The 24,839-nt window shown below is 44.6% G+C and overlaps 1 protein-coding gene across 1 annotated transcript in view; it reads left to right on the top strand.

The window, feature by feature from the left end:
• gfra4a (GDNF family receptor alpha 4a) overlaps window positions 1-7,274 on the top strand; it is a gene marked incomplete at both ends in the record, with an annotated part of 284,239 nt that extends 276,965 nt beyond the window's left edge. The window contains 2 exons of the mRNA XM_083633004.1: window positions 2,041-2,210; window positions 7,122-7,274. Of these exons, the coding sequence (XP_083489130.1) occupies window positions 2,041-2,210; window positions 7,122-7,274 (323 nt within the window). The remainder of the gene's footprint in view (window positions 1-2,040; window positions 2,211-7,121) is intronic.
• Between the last annotated feature and the right edge of the window lie 17,565 nt (window positions 7,275-24,839).

The following is a 24,839-nucleotide window of genomic DNA, read 5'->3' as shown; positions in this document are numbered from 1 at the left end:
TGCAGACAGGAAAAACGCCATTGAAACGCCCTGCCTCGGCGCGCTGCACGAGCTGGTCGCCTTCCTCTGTGCCAGCCGGGAGAAAACGGGAGAAAGTAATCCAGAGAGATGTGTTTGATCATCGGAGGAATGAGGAAATGATCGATCAGAGGGCGGTGAGGACGTGTTGAATAGCCGAGGGGAAAACGGGAACGATCAAATAGCAGGGAGGATAGAACAGGGAGACATGGACGAGGACGGGTGGACCAGAACAAAACAAGCGGCAGTCAGAGCAGCCCGCTGTCCGTTCTCAAGAGCTATTCAGTTGGTTCATGAAATCGCTGGGCTGCGTGCCCTCCAGTGTTGCTCCTGGCCAATCCCGGCGCCACAGGGCGTGGTTATTGCTTATCCTATGTGGGGTTAGAAATCACGCATCGTGTGTGTGTGTGTGTGTGTGTGTCTGTCTGTCTGTCTGTCTGTCTGTCTGTCGGTGTGTCTGTCTGTCTGTCTGCCTGTCTGTCTGTGTGTCTGTCTGCACACTCACACTGAGTAAACTATATTGTTGAATGTAAAAAAAAAAGCACTTCATGTGTATATATATATATATATATATTTAATTTGTGTCATAACGAATAATATTTACATGTCTGATGTCAATACAGTTCAAAATAAAAGAATTGAGAGCGAGTTCTGCATGAGATTGTGTGATTTAGAAAAATGCCAATATCTGCAATTTATCTTGTCAGAGAGACCTTTTTGGTGAAAACAGGGTGTATATAAAGGGCTATAAGTAGAGTACAGAACATGCTAAAAGCTCACTTTTTTTTTCCTGGTGAACCCAGAGACGTACATCTTCATTTTGAGCTATTGCAAATCACTTTGGTGCTAATAGATCATTTACTGTGGGTCTTGAAAGATGACCAACAATTATGAAAATCTTTGGCCTGTGCTAAATATTGGCAGTCCTAAACTGGCCATGAATGAGTTAACCAACCCGGCCAAAGATCTAATGTTGTTTGTTTGTTTGTATTTCACTCTTAATTTTGATTTGCCTTCCTCTGAAGTGTCAGAAGTGTCCATATAGCCAACAAAAGAAGACAAATCTGTCCGTGTTCCATTTTAAACAGAGAGACCGTAGGCGTAGATGTACTCACAGTGGAATTGTCCTTACTGCCATGGTCCCATCATAATTACAGTACAGTCCGGCCCGTACAGAATCACAAAGTGACCAGTTATATGACAAAGAGCCACACAGGAAAAAACTCCCGGCTGATGTGAAAATGAACCTAATTTTGACATCACTCCCCAGGAGGAGCAGGACTGTGTGGATGTCCTCCCATGCCTTCATGCACACCCTCTGTTCCTCTTTTGCAGTGGTGCAATGTTAGCCTGGTAAATGAAATGTGAGTTCACGTGACGGGCTGGTTTACCAGGCTAGTGCAATGTAACCAAGTAATAATACTTTGTTACAGTACTTGATTATTTTTGGGTGTATCTGTACTTTACTTGAGTATTTATATTTCTGTCAACTTTCATAACCTGCAAGCAAGCCAGTTTGGTGAATCAGTGCTCCTAGCTTGCAACTTGCAAGTTGTATTAATCACCATCCACACTCCATTCCAATTGGTGGCGATAATGCACCATCATGTTGTTTGCCAACCGCTATAAAACTCAAGAAGATTTCCACTCAAGCCCAGGCATGTCAGATGGACATGAACATGATAGAATCGATGATGACTGCTTGCTTTTTTATTAACACCATTTACTTGAGCAAACCTGCCCCCAGGAATAGCCTACAGCACACTGATGGTTGAATGCTATTACTGACTGCATATAGCATCACTGCAGATAAAAGGGACTTCAGAGGGAGAGCAAAGATGATTAGGACCAGACCTGTAACTTTTAATTTCTGTTTAATATCAGAAAATTACTTTTGAAACTTAAGTACAGTAAATATCGATGACTTTAACTTCTACCAAAGTCTACTGGTAAGATATCTATACTTTTACTCAAGTGTGGCTTTCAGGTACTTCATCCACCTCTGCTCTTTTGTTGTTGTAGAAAACGCCATCTTGGCTTTTGGGAACGGGTCGGATGTGAAGACGGGGGCCGGCCAGCCTGGCGTGCCCAGCCCAACCACAGACAGCCACAGCCCACACATGGCAACCACCGCCCCTGGCGTCTCCATGGAAACGGAGCAGAGCATTCTCAGAGCACAGATACCTACTCAGGTGAGACCAAGTGGAAGACTGGAGTTGTGACGTATGACCTGTTTCCACACAGCCAGGCAGAAACGGAGCAGGCCGTGTTCAGAAGTGGGTCAGATAGCATAGCTGCAGATAGGTCAGGCTGTTTGTTTTATCCTCCTGGGAGAACCAGATGGGTGGGGCTTACAACATCTGGACGACTCTGACAGCGTCAGGTAAGCCGTCAGTCACACAAGAGTATACTGAAGTGCTGCTCTAAGATTAGATGAAAGTTTGTTGATGCCAGTGGGGAAATTATATCAAAGTAAAGCAGGGAAAATGACAATTAGGATATACTGTGCGCACACAAATAGAACAACAAAAAGCTATCAGTGATAATGTCATCAGTGATGTCATCAGTGTGAGGCTATATAAGTGATGGGAGTATAAGCAGGTAGAATCGGGAGGAACCAGACGGAGACGATGGCTTCCGCCCCTGGGCTGTGCGGGCGACCTGACGGAGACGGATTTCTTAATTGGGTACGGTCATCAAGGTGATGTCATAAGAGCAAGTGAGCTATGGGCAAGGCTGCGAGGCGGCCGAGTCTAGGCATCGAGCGCCCAGTATATATATATATATATATATATATATATATATATATATATATATATATATATATATATATAGTGTATCTATATACAGTATATATATATATATATATATATATATATATATATATATGGGTGAGACTTCTTGAAACAGGTTTTCTCAGAGCTTTTCAGTCTTTCGTTTGGGTGTCCACTTTCAAAACTCTATGGCCCCTATTCTCCCACAGGCCTTCGGCATTAAAACGGGCCTTAAACGCAAAAAAAACGTGCCTTGCGCCTGTCTCGGGAAGATATCAACATGGCTTTAGGCTGGGTTCACACCGACGACCCAAGCCTTGCCTATGCCTTGCCTTTACCCACGCTTTTTAATAGGCGTCCGTTTTAGTCAACGAGGCTGTGTACACCGGCCGCCTGAGCGTGAACCCTGCGTGTACCCACGCCTTGCCTGTGCCTTGCCGATTTTATCGAATAGGCGTGAGTTCTATTTTGAAGCCGACAAGGCGCGTGCAGGCAGACTTCTTCTGTCAAGCCATGAAAGAAAAATGCACAATATCCGTCGGAAATGGCAAAATCAACTGAATTTCAAAATAAAATTGAGTTACTACAACATGTTGAGCAGAGAGACAGAGCGATTGACGGGTGGCTATCACGTGGGGCTTTCTCCCCGTCGCCAAACAAATCTTCATGAGAGAGAATAGCGACCGAAGAAGCAAGATGGACAATGTTGTTGTGCCAGCACATATTCTTGCAAGATCACCTCTCTAAAATGTCCGACTATAGTCAGACCTGGTTATACATATCCAGCATCAATAGAACATTAAATATATCCGATTTATTTTACCTAGAGGCTACCCATGACAATTCTGGACAACACGTGAAAAAATACAGCCGGGAGAGAGGAGAGGCGCTTGTGACTCGGCTCCAGGTTCGGCGTGCAAAAGGCGTGCGGTGTGATCACAAAAGCGTGTAACAGGTTCACGCCCAGCTCGGCGTAGGCGTGGGTTGAGGCAAGGCAAGGCGTAGGTTGTCTGTGTGAACGAAGCGTTAGGCTGGCAAATGCGCTTTACGCTGAATGGGCGTGGCGCACTCCCTGAATGGGCGAGAATGGGCGTTTCGGCCTTAAATGCTGGCCTAATGATATCTTCCCACCTGGCGTAAATTTAGCGCTTTGTGCTTTTGAAAACCAGGCCTATTCAGTGCGCCAGTTGAGCGGGGCGCTCCTCTGCCTCTCCCCTGTCACCCTTCTCTGTCTCTCTCTGAAACCAGGCCTATTCAGTACGCCAGTTGCGAGGAGCGCTCCTCTGCCTCTTCTCTGTCACCCTTCTCTGTCTCTCTCTGACTCCCTCGCTCAGACAGACACAACACACGTCCCATAGGAAAAAGAAGTTGTAAGTTCACTGCCTGTGAAATGTCCCAGCATGCATTGTGCTACTCCATTTCGCTACTAAATAGCAACCAAATGAGCCGAAATAGATATAAAGGTAGATCTAAATAATGGGTAATGGTAACACAACCTGCAATTGTAGAACATTTCAATATTGGACCAAATAAAACATCGAAATGAAAACACCACCCTATGTGAAACATATATATCCCTCGTCGATTTAACGTGATTTAGATAAGTGACAGCGTAACGCGCTTCTACTGTCATGTCCTACTGTGATGTCCGCTCCAATGAATTGGCTCTACTTCACATTTTAGTTTTACAATAAAACACATTTATGCAATGACTTTACATAATGTAGGCTATATTTATGTGCATCATCCTACCTGCAGCAGGGGAGAGAAAACGATATCTTTCTGGACAAACTTTCACCAATCTAATTAATCTCATCATATAGGGATAGGCTATATTTTTCTAGCTGATGCATTTAGAACATTCTTTTCACTTTGATCTTGCTATAGTGTAGCGTATTTACATGCTTGCAGTATTTAAACTGCAGTTTATTGGTTTGAGAATAATAATATGGAATAATAGCCTATATATGGAGACAGATAGACGGGGATGAAAGGGAGGGGGGGAGGAGAGCGCTTGGCTTTGTCTGGTTTTACTGGACTAATCCGTGGAATTGGAGCTTAAAAGGCAAGCTTGTGACTCTTTACTGCACTTCACCAATGAGCTGATGGTGCATAATTTTACGCTTAAAAGGCGTGGTTATAATGGTTGAGGCCGCGTGTAGCGCCGACACTAAGATATCGAGTGCGCTGGTCCACACCCACTAATCTGCGCTGCGCCAGGCCTTAAACGCAGTTTCTACGCCGATTGCAACGATAGGGCCCTATGAGTGAGGCTCGAAGTCAAAGTTGTCAAAGTCATGCAGTTGTCAAACTCAAGTCATTTCTGTCAGAGCTTTTCAGTCTCCACTTGGGAAGTTCACCAAAGTCCAAACTTTCACTATATATATATTTTCACATACAGCCCTTGCCCAGTGTTTTTTATGTGGTGCAGGCTCTTCTATAGGTGACATGTGCGTCTGTCCATCTGTCCGTTTGAGCCGAGGTGTGCGCACGAGATGTAGACTACTACCTATTTCACTTCAAGAAGAGGAAGGGAACGTGACACTTTAGTGGAGTCATATAAAGTCTGCACTCATTGGGGTTATAAACTCGATCCATTTGTTCTAAATTGGAAATAATTTGTCTTTTTGGATCCTCAGAGAATAAGTCAACTTTTCCATCTTCAATATTTCCAAGATTATTCCAAACCAATCTTCCAACGTAGGTGGTATTGGATTTAGCCACTTTCTAGTTATTGATTTTTTACTAGCCGCCAAGAGGGCCTGCAGCAACTTTATATCACCCCTCTGTTCCAAAAACCAAACGTGGCCCAGTTAAAGGCTTTCCAAGTCCAGAGGTTTCTGAGTCTTGAATACCGTGCCCAATGTTTTGTGAATGTCACCTCTGTCTAAGCTTGGTTTGGTACAGTCCCAGAATATATGAAAGTGATTTACCTCCATTGAGCCACACTGTTTCCAACATAACATTCCTGCTGTGGGCTCTTAAAATATCTTATATTTTTCCTACTGTGGGCTCTTAAAATATCTTATATTTTTCCTACTGTGGTCTCTTAAAATATCTTATATTTTTCCTACTGTGGTCTCTTAAAATATCTTATATACTGTATTATATCTCTTCTTTTCAACACAAAGTGGTGCATTTGTGTACTCAGAGGTCAAATATGGTCTGAAAAATCTACAGAGAAGTCTGGAAAAGTATGGGATTTTGAAATGGAAAATGTGTAGGAACCCTTAGAGGTGGCCAAAGAGAAGGGAATAGGGAGAGACAGGCAGAGCGGGTGATGGAGAGATGGGGCCAAAGAATAAGAATGAAAAGGAAAAGAGTGGACTTGACGGCTTTAGGAAGTTTCAGTGTGAAGGATGGACAGAAGAAGCGAATAATCTGGAGATGTCACTCCACCGATTGAGGATTTTATTCTGAACATCTCCGCGGCGAAAGGCATCTCTCGCTGTGAAATTGCGTCTGGCTGATAAGTGGCAATGTCCTCGGCGCTCATCTTATTTTACTATCCTGGTTATGGAGAATTTAGCCATTATAGTCATAAAACCTCCTCTCCCTCATCCATTTTCTGCTGCTTGTGCGGAAAGATGTATCCTGGTATGAATCAGATGGGGCCTGTACCCATGTTGTTTTCTTATATACAAAAGCCAATGACTAATGGGCATCGGGGTAGTGCAGTGATAGATTCCCTTGTTACCGACACGAGTAGAGACCCTCTTCACACAGCAACTGTTTTGAGGTGGTAAAGCAGGTGTAACCAATACCATTAATAATGGTTCCATTCCATTTAGGTGTTCCAGTGCAAGGGCCCTCATTAACCCATTGATACCTGATGCAGCATTTGCGTGTACAGTATATCCCTCATTTGTGTGAGTATCCCTTTAAGACCGTATGATGCGGTTCGCAGTCTTAAAGGGATACACACACAAATGCTGCATCAGGTATAAATGGGTTAATGTTATTGGTTACACCTGCTTTACTTTACCACCTCAAAACGGTTGCTATGAAAAGGGAATACTGGCCGTGTCTGCAAGTGGAAAGCCGGATTAAGGGTATGTGTCCTGGTCGCTGCACTAGTGCTTCCTCTGGTCAATCGGGGTGGAGGGAAACTGGGGGGGATCCTCCCACGTGTTACATCCTGCCAGTGAAAATCCTCGCTGTCAGGTGAAAATAAGATTGTCAGAGGGGGTAGAGCAATGATGGGGACAGCTTTGCGGGGGCAATTGGCAAAGTACAATTTATACAATTGGGGAGAAAATGGGGGGGGGGGGTCCAGGTAGGTGGGGTCAACAAAAATGGATGCCTGATTGTTGTATGTTTTTTCTTTAGGTAAATGAGAACGACAGACTGTGGGGCGAGGAGGAGGACTCCACCCTCCCCTCTCCGGGCCTGTCGGACCGTGGAGCCGAGCCCCTCCACCTGTCCCTGCTGCTGGGCCGGGGCTGGCTGCTCCCCATCCTGCTGCTGCTGGCCAACCAGTAGGAGGCCTCATCCACCTGGCCTCCACCCACAAGACTACAGAACTGGGGGTTGGGGAAGGGTGGGGGTGGGAGAGAGCCATTTGTATAGAGTTCCTAAGTTGCGCCCTCTTCCGGGTTCCGCATGCGACCTCAGGAAGTGAATTCCCCATTCATTTCTCCATTGATGCTTGGTAAAATCCTTACAGAAAGAGTTTTACGTGGACAGACCAAGACATTCAGCTATGAGGTGGGGGGGGCAATGACAACACAAAAACATGGGGGGGAAAAGACACTCCCCTCCCCCTTTTCTTTTGGTCTGAGTCAGATGTTTTATGGTCACTTGCAATTCATCTCGTAGCTGGATGACCGGTCTGTCCAAGTGAAACTCTTTATATCCACCTTATTTCTAGCTGCCATGATGCCTTACGTGAAATATGGGTGCTTGTTCCAGTGTAATCCTCCCAGCCACCTCCCCCCGCATGGACACGGCATACTACAGTATGCCTCTGTCTGTCTGCGTCTGTAAACGATGTTTCAAAGCTGCAGGCGAAGGGAGCCAATCACGTCCAGCTTGGCCAAACATCTCGCCGATAAATATCCCGAGTTGTTCAAAGAGCAACAGGTTAGCGGATGTGATAGATAACATTATTACATTCCCTCAAATAAGTCATCAAACGAGTGTTATTTCTTTGTGACAAGCAACTGTTTTTTCCCAGCATCGGAGTTTGATGAGGAAATGCGCTGAGCGCCGCAGACCCTCTGCCAACAAGTGACGTTAACCAGCTGCAACAATCAGTCATGTTCTAGACCGGATGTTGCACCCATAATCATTCTACAGCAGGGCATTCAAAAATAAGGTGGATAAGGATTTTATGAAACGTCAATGGAGAAATTAATGGGGAATTCACTTCCTGAGGTCCCATGCAGAGCCGGAAGAAGGCATGACTTGGGCTCTATGTGTTAACAGAAGGGGGGAGGGTCTGCCCTGCCCTGCCCCCCTCCTTATCTTTCACAAATCACAGTTATCTCTTTTTGTGAATCACGACTCAAAGTGGATGTATTGGATGTATTGTGCGCCCCATGGCCTCGAGGAGCACGGTGGAGGAGTGCAGTCACACCGTGGGGGGGATCCAGGAATCACATTTCTTGCTTCATGCCTGCCCCGATATAAAACACACACACACACACACACACACACACACACACACACACACACACACACACACACACACACACACACACACACACACACACACACACACAAGAAGACTTTGTCCATCCAGAAGTCAAGTGCGTCCGCGCTGCAGAGGAAGGGCCGGGGGTTTGGAAGGTGTACAGAGAAGAGACGAGCACTGTTTTGTACCCACGATGCAGTGCGGTTAAACTCCTAATGGGAAGATTTTTTTTTTTTTTTGTCCTGGAACATTCCTTGGTGTAAAAATTTAATTAAAAATATTCAATGTTAAGACTTTCGTCAGATGAACTGTGATGAAGTGTTACACGAGAATTCAGATGGATGTGTGTGTCCACCTGCAACACTCTGATCATCCAGCTTTTGCTTTTTATTTCAATGTCACCTATTTTTATTTATTTTTATTTTTTAAATATTACAGAATAAGACTTATGCTTATGAACCCAAATGTTAGATGGAAGCACATGTATTATCAAATCAAATCACGATAAGATATTTTTACTGTATACTGTCATAGTGTTTTAAGTTGTAAATATGAAGAGTTGATTTCCAAATAAACAATACATCCGATATATCGGAAGGGAAATACGGTAAATGATTACCTGAAGTTCACCATTCACTGAAGAAAAGGAGTAGGCTGCAGGCTGCAGCCTGTAAGAGAGCTATTTTGTCAATCAAGGACCTAAGTTACTAATTAGCCTTTTGAAGTACTGTAATTTGTTTTAATTTTGTGCTATCAATCATTTTGTATGAGTAGCTGTCACTTTTTCAAATGATGGATCTCTCATTTTGGAAGGGAACTCTTCATTATTCATTTGCATTAGCTTTAATTGTGAGAGGATGACAGACACCATCCGCTCCTCCTGAGAAATGTAGATAATGTGATGTCGGCGGTGCCATGAGAGGAGACGTATATATTTTTTAATGTATGTGGACTTTGCCACAAAGAAAATATATCTGTGGAGAAGTTTGTGGCCGATCGGGAGGACCGGAGGAATACAGTGAATTTTAACGGATGAACGATTGCATCCATCAATCAAGAGACTATTGAGATGAAGGTTGAGTGACCCACGCAGGCCTGTGACCGCTGGGACGCTTCACTCAACACGGGACACTGGACGGTTCTATTATGTTCAAGCACAGCGCTACTTTGTGAGGTAGCCATATCTAAAAAGTGTCGAGACGTGGAGAGAGACCAGGCTAATAATGCATATTTGACACAAAATATGTTGTCAACACATTGGAAAATAACATACATGTGTGTTGCCCCAATCTATAAACACAGATGCAATGAAAATGACACATCTGAGTGCAACTTGGACCTAAAGGGAAAAAAGCGATCACAGAATAGTCATAAACTCATCATATTGTCATAACAGCACAATAGCCATTGGGTTTTGCCTGGTGTAGACAAAAGCCACACATCTGTCGTGTACAAAAAAGAAAAAATGAAAGTTTTGCAGGAAGGATTTTTTTTCTTGACGTCCATGTACTGTATTTTTGAAATGATACAGTGGATTTCACAGGGTTTCAATTACCTAAATATCATTAAATTCACTTGACACATAAATGGCCATTTAGCATTTCAGTTCAAATAAGAAAAACACCAACAACTGCAGTTAGGTGGTTTTCCAGTGACAGTGGCGATAAGAGCGTCAAAGTGAGCTAGCTGTCTCTTATCACGATGTGACACAGCTGTTGCCCTGTGTTGATTGGTGCTGTGATTTATCAGTCAGCGGACGTCGCGTCCTCTGGCGCCGTGAGGTGACTGGCCAACCTGCTTCCTGCAGAACGGAAGATGTCACATGTGTCACTTCCTGCAAATAAACACTGTATATGGAGGTGAATTCTGACCAGTTTTCTTGTGAGGAGGGAGGGACTTCCCCCGCCCATCAGGGATGCTGCTAGAAATTCCGGGTCTCCTGACAAGATGTGACCTTTGACCCCCATCTGGACTGTCTCACTTGAGTTCAGCGTCACCTCTCTTCATTTAAAGGGATCCTTTGGATTATTTGATGTGGGGTTGTATGACGTACTCATCAATAGTCAATAACCTATAGATGCCAGCCGGCACACTGCCAGTTTGAAGTAGAGTAGTCTCAGCATACAAGCAAAGCTGTCAGCAAGGCCAGCAGCAACATTTATTTTTTCCACCAAAAATAAAGTAACCTGACACTGCCAGATGATTTGTTACACAGAACCATCTGGAACTGGAAAAGGGCAGGCACATTCAGAAAACACCTGGCAGGTGATTTGACGAACCATCTGTTTATCACCATCTATCACAGGCTCACTTCTCGCTGCCGCTGGATGCTGATTGGTCCAGCCCACTGCTTGGACGGAGTTAAACCAATAGCTTGGAATAGCCCACCTAAACGAATCAATATCAGTTTAAGGGTGCTTTCTCACTGGTGCCCCCGTACCATTCCTGAGCACACTTGTCCCCAAATTTACCACAGTTTCGGAAGGTTTGATGAGTGTGAACGTTGTGTTGTGTTCCGCGCCCGGGCGCGCGACATGGAACCGTGACAGGATCCATTTGAAAAGGTGGTCTGGGGAGCGCTTTGGCGTGCCCGGGCACGGAACACTTGCCGAAGCGCGTGCTGGCATCCGAAGGGCGGCGGCGAAAAATTTGGGCCGTTTCAAGCCCAATTTGGGCCGTTTCAAGCCCAATTTGGGCCGTTTCAAGCCAGATTTGGGCCGTTTGAAGCCCAATTTGGGCCCAATTTGGGCCGTTTCAAGCCCAATTTGGGCCGTTTGAAGCCCGATTTGGGCCGTTTGAAGCCCAATTTGGGCCGAGTCCAATTTTACAATGAGATGCACCCACTTTAACCCTGAATAAAGTAATATAACCACTAGTAAACTAGTAGGCGGCGCCTATTTTTTTTTTTTTTTGCAGGCCAGGCCAGGCCAGGCCACCGGGCATTTGCCCGACGTGCAATGCAGTCCGCGCCTGCATGCCGGGCACTGTATTGCTCCGCAGATCGCTGTTTGGGCACAAAGAAAAAGAAAGCAAAAAAAGTTGTGGAGTAATACAGTGCCCGGCATGCGTAGGAATATGGAAGTTCTACAGTGGAGACGACATAGTGCCAATGTAAAGGGCTGTTTGACGGCAAGGCAAAGTGCTGAAAATATATAACGTACACTTAAACCGATATTGATTTGTTTAGGTGGGCTTTCTTTTAGGTGGTTAAAATACATTTTGCTGCTGGCCCTGCAGACATCAGTACATTGCTTTGCTTCTGGCTGTTCTCTGCTTCTCCAAACTGGGAGCTCACCGGCTGGCATCTACTGCAGGTAATACACTGCCTATTGATAAGTAGCCCATACAACCATCTACTGCAGGTCATACCTATTGATAAGTAGCCCATACAACTATCTACTGCAGGTGATACACTGCCTATTGATAAGTAGCCCATACAACTATCTACTGCAGGTAATACACTGCCTATTGATAAGTAGCCCATACAACTATCTACTGCAGGTGATACACTGACTATTGATAAGTAGCCCTACAACCATCTACTGCAGGTAATACACTGCCTATTGATAAGTAGCCCATACAACCATCTACTGCAGGTAATACACTGACTATTGATAAGTAGCCCATACAACCATCTACTGCAGGTAATACACTGACTATTGATAAGTAGCCCATACAACCATCTACTGCAGGTCATACACTGACTATTGATAAGTAGCCCATACAACTATCTACTGCAGGTGATACACTGCCTATAGATAAGTAGCCCATACAACCATCTACTGCAGGTAATACACTGACTATTGATAAGTAGCCCATACAACCATCTACTGCAGGTAATACACTGACTATTGATAAGTAGCCCATACAACCATCTACTGCAGGTAATACACTGCCTATTGATAAGTAGCCCATACAACCATCTACTGCAGGTAATACACTGACTATTGATAAGTAGCCCATACAACCATCTACTGCAGGTAATACACTGCCTATTGATAAGTAGCCCATACAACTATCTACTGCAGGTGATACACTGCCTATTCATAAGTATCCCATACAACCATCTACTGCAGGTAATACACTGCCTATTGCTAAGTAGCCCATACAACTATCTACTGCACGTGATACACTGCCTATTGATAAGTAGCCCATACAACCATCTACTGCAGGTGATACACTGCCTATTGATAAGTAGCCCATACAACCATCTACTGCAGGTGATACACTGCCTATTGATAAGTAGCCCATACAACTATCTACTGCAGGTAATACACTGCCTATTGATAAGTAGCCCATACAACTATCTACTGCAGGTAATACACTGACTATTGATAAGTAGCCCATACAACTATCTACTGCAGGTAATACACTGCCTATTGATAAGTAGCCCATACAACTATCTACTGCAGGTAATACACTGCCTATTGATAAGTAGCCCTACAACCCCACGTCAAATAATCCCAACTATCCCTTTTAAGGGTCCCATGAAAGCACTCTCCCTTCTCCCACGAGCAGCAGCCCTGGCACTAATTCAAAAATGCATTTCCCATCACACCCAGGGCCTGATTTGTAAAGATGTTATAGTATAATGTATACTACACGGTGTATACCATATACTGTATATGAGGGAAATCACATCACATTCATATCTTGGGTAATAATAAAGATGATTTTATTCACAGTTTTTGCTTTTGATATATCGACGATCGGACGATTGGATTGATTCTGACATCAAAACTTTATAAGGCACAATTTTGAGCAAAAACTTGTGCAAAAGAAACTTCAATAAATGAGACCCCTGGTGTAAACAAACCTATATCAAATATGTGTTTCTTCTAAATTACAGCAGCATACAACATACTTTATACCTTAAGGCAATGGGTTGGCAATTGAGGTGAAGCATATTGCTGCTGTCAAACCTGACTAAATCTGTGCGGATGATAATATGGTACGCAAACCACAAGAGGACCTTAACAAGATGTTGCAGTCAAAAATTATACAATTTTTTTTTTCTTCAAGTGAAGAACCCCTAAACTGACCCAATTAGACCACGGACCCCATTTGACAAGATTTGGTCCCAGGGTCCCCCATCTGATATGATTTTTTCTTTTAGATGTTTTATTACAGAACGTGTATGAAACCCATGACCAAAATAGTTATACACTTCTGTTGTGTTACTTATGGATGGAATTATACTGTAGTGAAAATAAATTATCCTCTTTTTTGCTGGGGACCCCCTGGAACACCCTCAAGGACCCCTGGGGGTCCCCAAACCCCACTTTGAGAACCACTGAGCTAAATGACCTCAGAATATTGCCTGCATCACATGATGAACAGTAAGAGAAGCAACGTAACTCACACATGAAGTGACTGTATGATGGGTTTCACCTGCACAACAGTTTTCCCATGCTCTGGTGGAGGAGCTCCGGTGGGCGGACCAGCTGACCATCATCCCTGTAGCAGGCGAGGCTAGCTGCCTCCTGGCCACCTGTGCCTGCATATGGTGGTGATAATTGGCACTGGTCTCCATGTTTTGGGTCAGCAGCTATCTGGGACAGAGCTCCCGCTGTCTGTGGTGGGGTCCATGGGCGCCGCCGCTGCTGCTGCTGCTGCAGGCTGAGAACAGGCTCCAGTTCTGACTACCAACAGCTAGCTGGGTGCAGGACGTGATCTGAAGCAGTTTCTGCTAACGAGTGTTAGCCTGAGAGGGGCTTCTGAAGGATGATACTGTTATTTTTGGATGGAAGTTGCTGATAGCAAATATTTTTTGAATATCTTAAAGGGATAGTTCAAATCTTTTAATGTTTAGCCCTATTTGCTACTTGCCAATGATGATTGGTAAGTGATTGGGGTCACGCTCCTGTCTGTACAAGCTGAATGAAGCTCACTGAAATGTACTTTGTGTGTACTGTGGATGCCTCGCATTCGTTTTTGCCCAACTCTGCAGTGCTACCAGGAACAGGATGTGCTGAGAAAGAACTCTACCAATCAACATCATCATTGGTAAGTAGAAAATTGGGGTCTGCGATCGATACGAGACGATATATGTCCATTTAACACAATCAGCTATAAAATGTAATACCTCATCAAATGGCGATTGACTTTTTAATACTTCTCACGGGCCTTACTGTAATTTTCCCTAAATTGATTTATCAACTTTTAATACTTTCAAGGCCCACATGCAAATAACCTGTAGTAAAACTCCCACACCACATGGGTGGGCTGATTTCTCTGGTCAACCATTAGAAATGAAACACTAACACTAATTAACAAGCTGTGGTCAGAAGGGAACTTCCACCAGATGGATGACCTATATCAGATTTTTTGTAAGACAATCAGGAAGTCCTGGTGACTCAGTGGGGTGTAAGGCGCTTACCATGTAACCGAGTTCCTCCTTGCTGCCGATAGAGAAACAGTCGCCTCTCTGCTTGCTCCTGCTTCTCTGCCAGCTTTTTGCTTTTTAACTACGAAACTTTCTTTTTTCTTTTATCCCCCTGATTTTACTACTACGCCACTTTCTAGTAACGATCTTTCATTTTGAATCGTTAACCTATTTTTATGGAATCACCACTAACAGCACTTTCGGAGCTCACCCAGGCTAAGTATAGCCTAGCATAGCCTAGCACTCCAGAGACTGTCGGACAATATGCCTCATATAAGCTGCTGTGATCATCTTCAAAGGATTGCCGTACTGGAAACAACGATATTTCATCTCTCAAATAACTCACTGCCATCGAGTCAAATTGCACGGAATGTCACGAGCAACGTGAGTACATTATCATTAGCTCTCAGGGATGCTGACTCACTGCTACCGAGTCAAACTGCTATGGCTACCAACCTAGAGCTAGCTGATGCGGCTAGCCTGCCAGCTCCGGAGAAAGCCCGTGCTAACATCGCTAACCAAACTGCGAGCCCGAAGCATAAACAAAGACATATCCCAAAGAGATTAGTGATTTCCGAATCCACAACTACTCCACAAAACCCAGAAATCAGCTCAGCAACAGGCTGGCCCTCCCTAAATTCCAGCCTGCGGTGCTCGGCTCGGCAAGCTAATGGCCTGACACGGGCTCTCCGCACGAGAGATGAGGGTCGTCAACTGCTTAACCACAAACACCAAAACGAGCGGTCATGGACTACTGTCACGAGAGGAGGAACAGCCCCCCCTCCTCCGCTAATGGAATTGCAACTTGAGAATCGTTTTGGCCTGCTTCGATCACCTCCAGCTGACATAGCTGCCCAGCTCCATGAGAGGGAAAATCAGGCTAGCGCTAGCACAAGGCCTCAGGGAAGAAACACTGTCTCAAAGCCCAAGGACACCCAAGCCATAACAACCCTGATAGTAGGAGTAGGAGATTATACAGTGAAAAACATCAGGAGTTGGAGAAACTCCAAAACATACTGCTTCCCTCAAGACGCAATCTCTGACATAACAGGAAAAATCACAGAGCTACTTACATCTCACAAAGCTGTGACTAGGGTGATCCTGCACATTGGAAAAAATGTTATTTATAAGCAAGAATCAGAGAAACTTAAATCTGATTTTACCAATTTGCTGAATATGCTAGCCTCTCTAAACATTGAGGCTTTTATCAGTGGTCCTTTACCATCTCAGGGCACGAACCGCTTCAGCAGACTACTAGGCCTAAGCTCATGGCTTTCCACCGCCTGCCCACTACATAAAGTAAACTTTATTGAGAATTTTAATTTGTTCTGGCAGCGTGAGCACCTCTTCACTACGGACGGGCGCTATCTCAATAGTGCTGGCGAGGCTTTACTGAGTTCTAATCTACTATACACGGTGGACTATTACAAGGTCAAGAAGATCCCTCTAAAGCCTCCCCAAGACAGACAGCCTGACGCAGCGGCCACAGAGCTCTCCTCCAGCCCTGCTCCACCTGCAGCCACTGACCATGCTCAGATCGACGCAGCTTCCGGCCCAGCTGCCGACCCTGCCCAACTGACCAATGACGCCACACCTCCGGCAGTCGCCACACCTCCGGCTCTACAGGTCGCCGCCCCACCTCCTGCCGCCGCCCCGGCCCAACTGACCAAAGACGCCCCACCTCCTGCCGCCGCCCCGGCCCAACTGACCAACGCCACACATCCGGCAGCCGCTGTCCTGGCTCTACAGGTCGACGCCGTGGCTCAACTGGTCAACGCTCCACCAAACGACGACGACTTCATCTTCTCCCCTCCCCTCCTCTCTTCCACCCCCCCTTTCTCCTCCACCCCCCCTTCCCCACTCTTTCCCCCTCCCCTCCACTCTCCCACCTCCCTCTTCTCGCCCCCCACCGCAGCTCAACGGCCTGATGACCCGGCGGAGAGCGACGCCCCCCCAGGTGTTTACCCGGCGGGGAGCGACGCCCCCCCAGCTGTTTCCTTGGAGACCTCATTTTCCCCCCCCCTCCACTCCTCCACCTCCCTCTCATCGCCCTCCTCCCTTTCCCCCTCCCTCCACCTACTGCCATTCTCAGCTGGCATGAACAAGCTAATTGAGGAGGTTAATGTTAGTCTAGCTAGCCCGCTCCGCACCTCCAACAAACTGTTTGAGCGGGCTGACGCTGGACTAGCTAGCCTGCAGTGCACCCCCCCGCCTGGCCTAAAAGAACTGGCTAATCAGCCCTCTCCATCTGTCATGAACACACTGGCCGAACAGACTCCTGGCCTAAAAGAACTGGCTAATCAGCCCTCTCCATCTGTCATGAACACACTGGCTGAACAGACTCACGCCAGAATAGCCAGCGCCCCCTGCTCCTCCCCACCCTCAACATCTCCCCCTCCTCGCCCCCCCCCATCCCAAAGACCCCCTCGCTCCAGCACCCCCTGCTCCTCCCCACCCCAAAGACCCCCTCGCTCCTCCCCACCCCCAAGACCTCCTTGTTCCGACCCCCCACCCTCAAAACCACCTCCCCCTCCCACCCGCTCACCCTTCCCTCAATCTCCCTGCCCGCCCCAAAGGGGAAAACTGAAGAAAAAAGCATTTTCTGCCCCAAAAACAAGGTCACAGAGGATCATGAAACGATCAGATGTCTAACTATCCCCACCCTGATTAGCTACAGAACAAACAAAGATTATCTCTCAGCACGTCCTGTTCCAGGACCAAGCCTAGTATCTGTTCTCCAGGGACACTCTGAAAAGCATTTACAAATTCAACCTAGCAGTGCAGCTATCAAGGCTGCACTGCTAAATATTAGGTCACTTGTAAGCAAGTCGCTTCTAATAAACGATCTGATTACGAGTCATAAACTGGACCTCATGTTCCTCACAGAGACCTGGCTTGATCTAAACAACAGGGAATATGTTCTTAATGAGTCAGCCCCACCTAACTTTAACTACATTGACGCCCCCAGAGTCGGTAAGAAAGGGGGAGGAGTAGCTATTATTTTCTCTGATGCTTTTCAATGCAAGCAGGTATCGTTTGGCGACTTTTCATCATTTGAATATCTGGCCGCTGTTCTGAAGTGCTCTCCCTCTATTTTACTACTGATTATATACAGACCACCTAAGTACTCTAGTAGTTTTTTTGATGAATTTTCAGAACTCCTTTCTATAATCTCCATAGAACATGACTGTTTAACTATTGCAGGAGATTTTAATATTCATATTGACAACCCCAATGATAATAATGCCAAAGAATTGAATAACCTCCTTGACACTTTTGACCTGTTACAACATGTCTCTGGGCCCACTCACAATCGAGGCCATACCCTAGATTTATTTATCACCAAGGGCTTTGAGTCATCGTTTCTTTCAGCTAGTGATGTTGCTCTGTCCGACCATCTCTGTATTTTTCTTGAACTCAAGATCACCCCTATCGCTCTTACTCGGTCAAAAACCATCAAAAAGCGTTACATCAACGAGAGTACTAGCACACGGTTCATGGAGGCTTTCTCGCTGGCCCCTTCCCTCTCCTCAGCCTCTGTCAATGATCTCCTAGATAACTTCAATTCTAAAACCCTAAAGGCTATTGATGCTGTAGCTCCCATTAGATCTAAACTAATCTCCGGTAAGAAAAAAGCACCATGGAGAAACGCTCCCTCTGTAAATAACAAAAAAAGAGATTGTAGGAAAGCCGAGCGCAAATGGCGGAAAACTAAACTTCACATCGATTATGACATCTATAAAAATAGTCTTCACTCCTACAACCAGGAACTAAAAAATTCCAGAAAATTCTTCTTCTCCGACATTATCAGCAAAAACACCAATGACGCTCGCACTCTTTTTGCCACTGTTGACAGGCTGACAAACCCCCCCCCACAAATTGCCCCTGATCTTCTATCCAATGTCAAATGCAATGAATTTGCGACCTTCTTTAGGGATAAAATTATAAATATCAGACTAACTATTTCCACATCAAGAACAAATGTGGCTCCGCCGCACCCACAGAATAGGTGCTTAATTAACATGACTCAGTTCAATGTCATTGACCACAAGAAACTAGAAGAAACGATACGAGGCCTTAAATCCTCATCGTGTTGCCTAGACACCCTGCCAACAAGCTTTCTAAAAAATGTCTACAGTTGCCTGGCGACCGACATACTGAAGATAATTAATACCTCTCTTCTTACAGGCATTTTCCCAAAATCTCTAAAAACTGCAGTTGTTAAGCCCTTGCTAAAGAAGCGTAGCCTCGACCCCTCTATAATCAGCAATTACAGACCAATATCAAATCTTCCCTTTATTAGCAAAATACTCGAAAAAACTGTCTACCAACAACTCAATACCTTTCTATCCTCCAATGACCTCCTAGATCCTTTCCAATCAGGCTTCCGACCCCATCATAGCACCGAAACTGCGCTTATCAGAGTTATAAATGACATCCGAATGAACACTGATTCAGGTAAAATCTCAATCTTAGTGTTACTAGACCTCAGCGCTGCCTTTGATACGGTTGACCACGAAATTCTATTGGACAGACTGGAAAACTGGGTCGGGCTTTCCGGCACGGTCCTAGAGTGGTTCAGATCTTATCTGCAAGACAGGAACTACTTTGTCTCCATTGGCAACTACACATCTGACCAAACCAAAATGACATGTGGGGTACCCCAAGGATCAATTTTAGGTCCTGTCCTGTTTAACCTTTATATGCTCTCTCTGGGCCTAATTATGCAAAAAAACAAAATAGCTTATCATAGCTATGCAGATGACACCCAACTCTACATAGCCCTCTCATCGGATGACTATGCCCCCATAGAGTCACTGTGTCAGTGCCTTGCGCAAATTAATGATTGGATGTGCCAGAATTTTCTCCAACTTAATAAAGACAAAACAGAGATAATTGTCTTCGGCAAAAAAGAAGATAGGCTCAAAGTTACTGCTCACCTCGAATCCCTATCTCTGAAGCCAAAGGACCAGGTAAAAAATCTTGGCATTATTATTGACTCTGATCTAAATTTCAACTCCCACATCAAGCTTATAAGAAAATCTGCCTTCTATCATCTAAAAAATATAGCAAGGATTAGAGGCTATATGTCCAAACAAGATCTTGAAAAACTAATTCATGCTTTCATTTCTAGCAGGCTAGACTACTGCAACAGTCTTTTCAATGGTCTTCCCAAAAAAGCTGTTAAACAACTTCAGCTCATTCAGAATGCGGCTGCTAGAGTTCTAACAAGAACCAAGAAAGCTGAACACATTACACCAGTTCTCAAATCCCTGCATTGGCTGCCAGTAAATCTTAGAATAGACTTTAAAATTCTGCTAATAGTTTACAAATCTCTCAACGGGTCAGGCCCACACTACATCTCTGAAATGCTTCTACACTATGAACCATCCAGATCCCTGAGATCTTCAGGCACTGGTCTACTAATTGTCCCAAGGACCAAATCTAAACATGGTGAAGCCGCGTTCTCCCACTATGCCTCTCATAACTGGAACAAACTCCCTGAACACATTAGATCTGCCCCTACTCTGCCTATTTTTAAATCCAAGCTAAAGACCTTTATGTTTACTCTTGCTTTTAACTGCTACTAAACTACTGCCTCTCTCGGCCTGTAATTTTAAAAAGATTTTTCCTGTACATTTCCAACAAATGGACTGTACATGTAATAATAATACTGAAGAGTGCCTTGTAACTTATTTAAAACAGAAATAATGTTTCATGTTTGTTAATTTGAGTATATAACTAAAACTGTCGGCTGTGTTTTTTATGTGTTTTTTATATGTGCATTGCTTTGCTGCTTGTTTTTTCGATTATTTTTTTGTAAAGCACCTTGAATTGCCTTTGTGTATGAAAGGTGCTATATAAATAAAATTTGACTTGACTTGACTTGACTTGAGATCTCCTTGGTCCAAATCCATCCGAGGACCACATCATCTCCCTCTCTCTCCTAGTCTTTCCAGTCTCTATGAAGAAAGGGCAAAATAATCTTTTAAGAAAGCAAAGGGCCGACATCAAGCTGAAACAGGATTTTTTTGTAGCTTTTCAAGTGTATCATTACACTGACGGTATGCAGATGAATCATGTTTACCTTCCCTCCATGTTTCCTGCACCGAGAGCTCCGTGTTCATCTGCTGGCAGAAACTCCGCCCCCCAGCCAGCTGGTATGGCTCGTTAAGGCTCATTGGATGCAGGCATACAAAAATGAGCAAATCCATGTAGCTTGAATAACAGCCATAGACCAGAACTGCGTCTCAAGCGTCCAACTCCAAGGCCGCGCCCCTTTTTAGGGGAAACCCACCATAGTAAACGGTACAAGAAGCCGAAACCACTTCAAACAAACTATTTAAAACGGTTTAATTTGATAGAGATATGCCGAAGAGTTGCTGTGTTGTTATAGTTTCACTAACAATAAAAAAAACAAAAAACTGGTCTGCGATAGGGTAGGCGTGACACCGTCAATGTGGACGATGCATGTAACCTGGTGGAAACTGGATACAGCGTTCATATAAGGCAAGTACCTCGTGTCGATGTATCTTGCGCATTCTATGGCCGGCCGAGTTGAAATATATTGTCATGTCATGGTGTCTTTGGGTCATTTATAAAGGAAATTAATTCTGTTATTTTTCTATAGATGTTTTGGGTACTGCTATTTTACATTGAAGTCAACGCGAGTGGCTTGTGTTATGCCCTAAAAAGGGGCGCGGCCTTCAAGTTTTGCAAATTACCCGGATGTGCTGGTCTGGTCTATGCCAGCCGGTGCAGCTTCAAGAGCTGTTCTACTTCCTAAAAGTGGTGACAGTGGTTCGAGGAAGTAGAGCAGATCCTGAAGCTGTGCCCCAGAGACAGAGCATTTAAATAACTGACATTATTGTTTTTCACACTATATCTCATTTTGGATAGATAGATCACTGTTTGAAAAGCGGCAAAGTTCTCTTTGAGAGAACTAGGCGTGCGCTCGATTCCTAAAGTGGAGACACTGGAGATGACTGCAGTTATGGAAATCACGCGCTCTGCGGGCTCCCAAAATCGTGACCGACAGTCAGACACCGCCCGGCTGCCTACGCGCCATCGTGCAACTGACTGATGACATCACATTTGCTCAAGTGACATCACTGATGACATCGCTGATGACGAGGATGAAGTGAGGAGGCGGTAATGCAACATAAAGGATGCCAACTGCCATAAAACACCACAGAAGAAGAATCACTGATGACATCACTTCCATCAGAAATCGTGACTGACATCACCACAGACAGAGCCCACTTAGCCTCGTGGAACTGCCTGATACCCCTTTTCCACCTACAGGAACCTGGAGCCTGGGCTGGAGCTTTGCTCAAAACTGGCGCTCAGTGGGAGCCTGGAGCCCCAGATTATGAACCCCTTTCTTGTTCCACCGCGAGAGCTTTGAACGAGAGCCACGTCATTACGTCATTGGATACGTCGGTAAAAAAAAGAAAAAAGTCTCTGATTTCCCATCAGTACTAGCAGCAGGTTCAGGGTTCATTCAACATGGCGGACCTGTTAAACGAAGTGTTGTTATTGCTCCTGGTTTTTCGAGCCTTCATTGAAGCCCAAACAACGCTGGCACAACGCTTCTGTGCTGCTCGTTGTGGCTGCCTTGAACGGCGATTACGTTCGAGAAGACGGGTAATTAACGTTGCCTAATACGTTTTGATTCTTTGTAACACTGAATGGATGCTAATGCTAATGTTAGCTTGTTAGATAACAGTGCAGTCAGAGCTGAGTTCATGCTCACATCAATTGTGTCTTAACTGACTAAACAGACATATGTTCCGGTTGCAGAAACTGCACTACTTTGTTTTATTTTCGGTCAGACTTCCATGATTTGATCCTTGTATTGAGGGTTGACAGACATCATTGACTTGTATTATCATGCAGTGAGTGTGTTTACACGTGAGTAAACAGGATACTGGAGAACAATAATTTCTCTGCTATGTAGACCTAAGGTTAACCAGGTTTCCAGCCTATGGTTAACTGTAGGCTTACATGGCAGAGAAATTGGTGTTCTCCAATATCCTGTTTACTCACGTGGATGTAAACAATGATTTCTGTAAAACCTCTCATTTCTCAAAGAATCGGGATAAATGATCGTGACATCACAGTTGGGCAAATCACAATTGCTCGAGTGACATCACCGATGACCTCACAGTTGCTCGAGTGACATCACTGATGATCACAAATCGTGACTGACACCACCACAGACAGAGCCTCGTGCAACTGTGCGTCATCGGCTCATACTACATCACAGCTGCTCGAGTGACATCGCTGATGACATCACAGTTCCTCAAGTGACATCACTGATGACATCACAGTTCCTCAAGTGACATCACTGATGACATCACACCTGACACCGCCACCACAGACACCTCCACCACAGATACCACTTGGTCAATTTTAACTAAGAGATATATACCATTCACTTCTTTGTAGCCTACTGTTCAAGCTTCAAGGGTCGTTCCTATAATTCATTGACATCCTAGGATGACTATCTTAATAAGCAACAAAAGGTTGTGATTCACAGTCATTTCAGAACAGCTAAGGCATTCAGCGCAAAACACAAACGGCATGAAGTGGCTTATCGCTTTATGAAACTGTGGTAAAGCAGCAATGTATTCAAAAACAAATAATGCTCCAACACAAACTTTTTTTTAATAAGTAATAATGAAATGTTATCCTTCTGCCAAGTCAGGTCCTTGAAGAGCAGCTAAACAAAGCGGTTGCTAAGTAACATACTGTACTAAGTACTGGTATGTTCCATAACAGAGAATGTGAGTTTTGAAAAGTGCAAATCTCGGCAGCTGGCAGAGTCCTCATTGTGTCATTGGCATTGATCAACCATTCCAGGGTTCATACAGCCACGATTATTTCAAATTGAAGGACTTTGAATAACTTTTCTCCAGCACTATTTTTCTGTGCATAAGCACTCTGCACAAAAGAAACATTTCCCTAAACCTGACTGCATTTCACATCACAGGTTCACATGCTTTTAAGTCGTCTATCCCACGATATTTATTTCAAGCTCTTTTAAGCACTTCCCCACATAACAGGCTAACAGCAGCTGAGGACGCCATCTTCTCTGGCAAACAAAACACTACCCATCTCAAGAAGTCATGTGTCTTCATGCCATGTGTTTGTCATGTGACTTTTCTTGTGTGGATTTATTTTTTAGTTTTTTAGAAATAGATTTTTAAGACTTCTATTACCTGGATGTCTGAGAAATGAACTTATCAAAGAGAGGAAATCTCTGCACAACCATGTACGTCAGGTGCGTCGGAAAAGGCAGGATCAAATGAAAAAAAGAGGACTCCCGCACACTGACTCCCACTTCAAGGCTTTTAATAATAATGCTGCAACGTTTCGGTCACAAGACCTTCATCTGGCATATGGTATGGCAGAACACTGGAACCTATTTATAGGAAATTAACTTACACATCATAATCATAATTAAGTCCGAATTTGACAGCACAGTGTAAGTGGGGGAGACGAGATGCGAGAAATGTTTACCAATTGTGATTATCTGCCAGCGAGACGCCAGCAAATGAGGAAACACAAATGCTGCATTTCTGACTGACATTTCACCACATAACCTTTGTGCAGACAAAATGTGACGGGGACATTTTGACCAACGTGATTGCTCGTGACAGCTTCATGGAAAAACCAAGCCAATCAAAGCTGTGGGGAGATAATTCCATTCAACAATAAAACCAAGATGACCTGAAAAAGGGTCAGACGCAACTTTGTAAACACTCGCTGCTTCAACTCGGAATTAGACCGCGGATGAGAGGCCGGATTCATAAACAGCTCGGGCATAATGTGCGGGAGAAAAATAAATAAGTAAATGAAAGTAAGAGGCTCATTATCAACCAACTGCTACCAAGGAGCGCTGTGCATGCTGTCAGAGTGATCAGGATGCATTTAGCCAAAGACTGCAGCCCGCAATCATCTGTTTATACCGTATAGGAGCTCTGAGGAAGAGGAGGAAGAGAGAGAGAGGGGGAATGGAGAG

This window comes from Poromitra crassiceps, assembly GCF_964638095.1.
Source record: "Poromitra crassiceps genome assembly, chromosome: 3".
Classification (NCBI taxonomy): domain Eukaryota; kingdom Metazoa; phylum Chordata; class Actinopteri; order Beryciformes; family Melamphaidae; genus Poromitra; species Poromitra crassiceps.
Note: the sequence above shows the minus strand (reverse complement) of the source record. Positions and strands in the feature narration are given on the sequence as shown.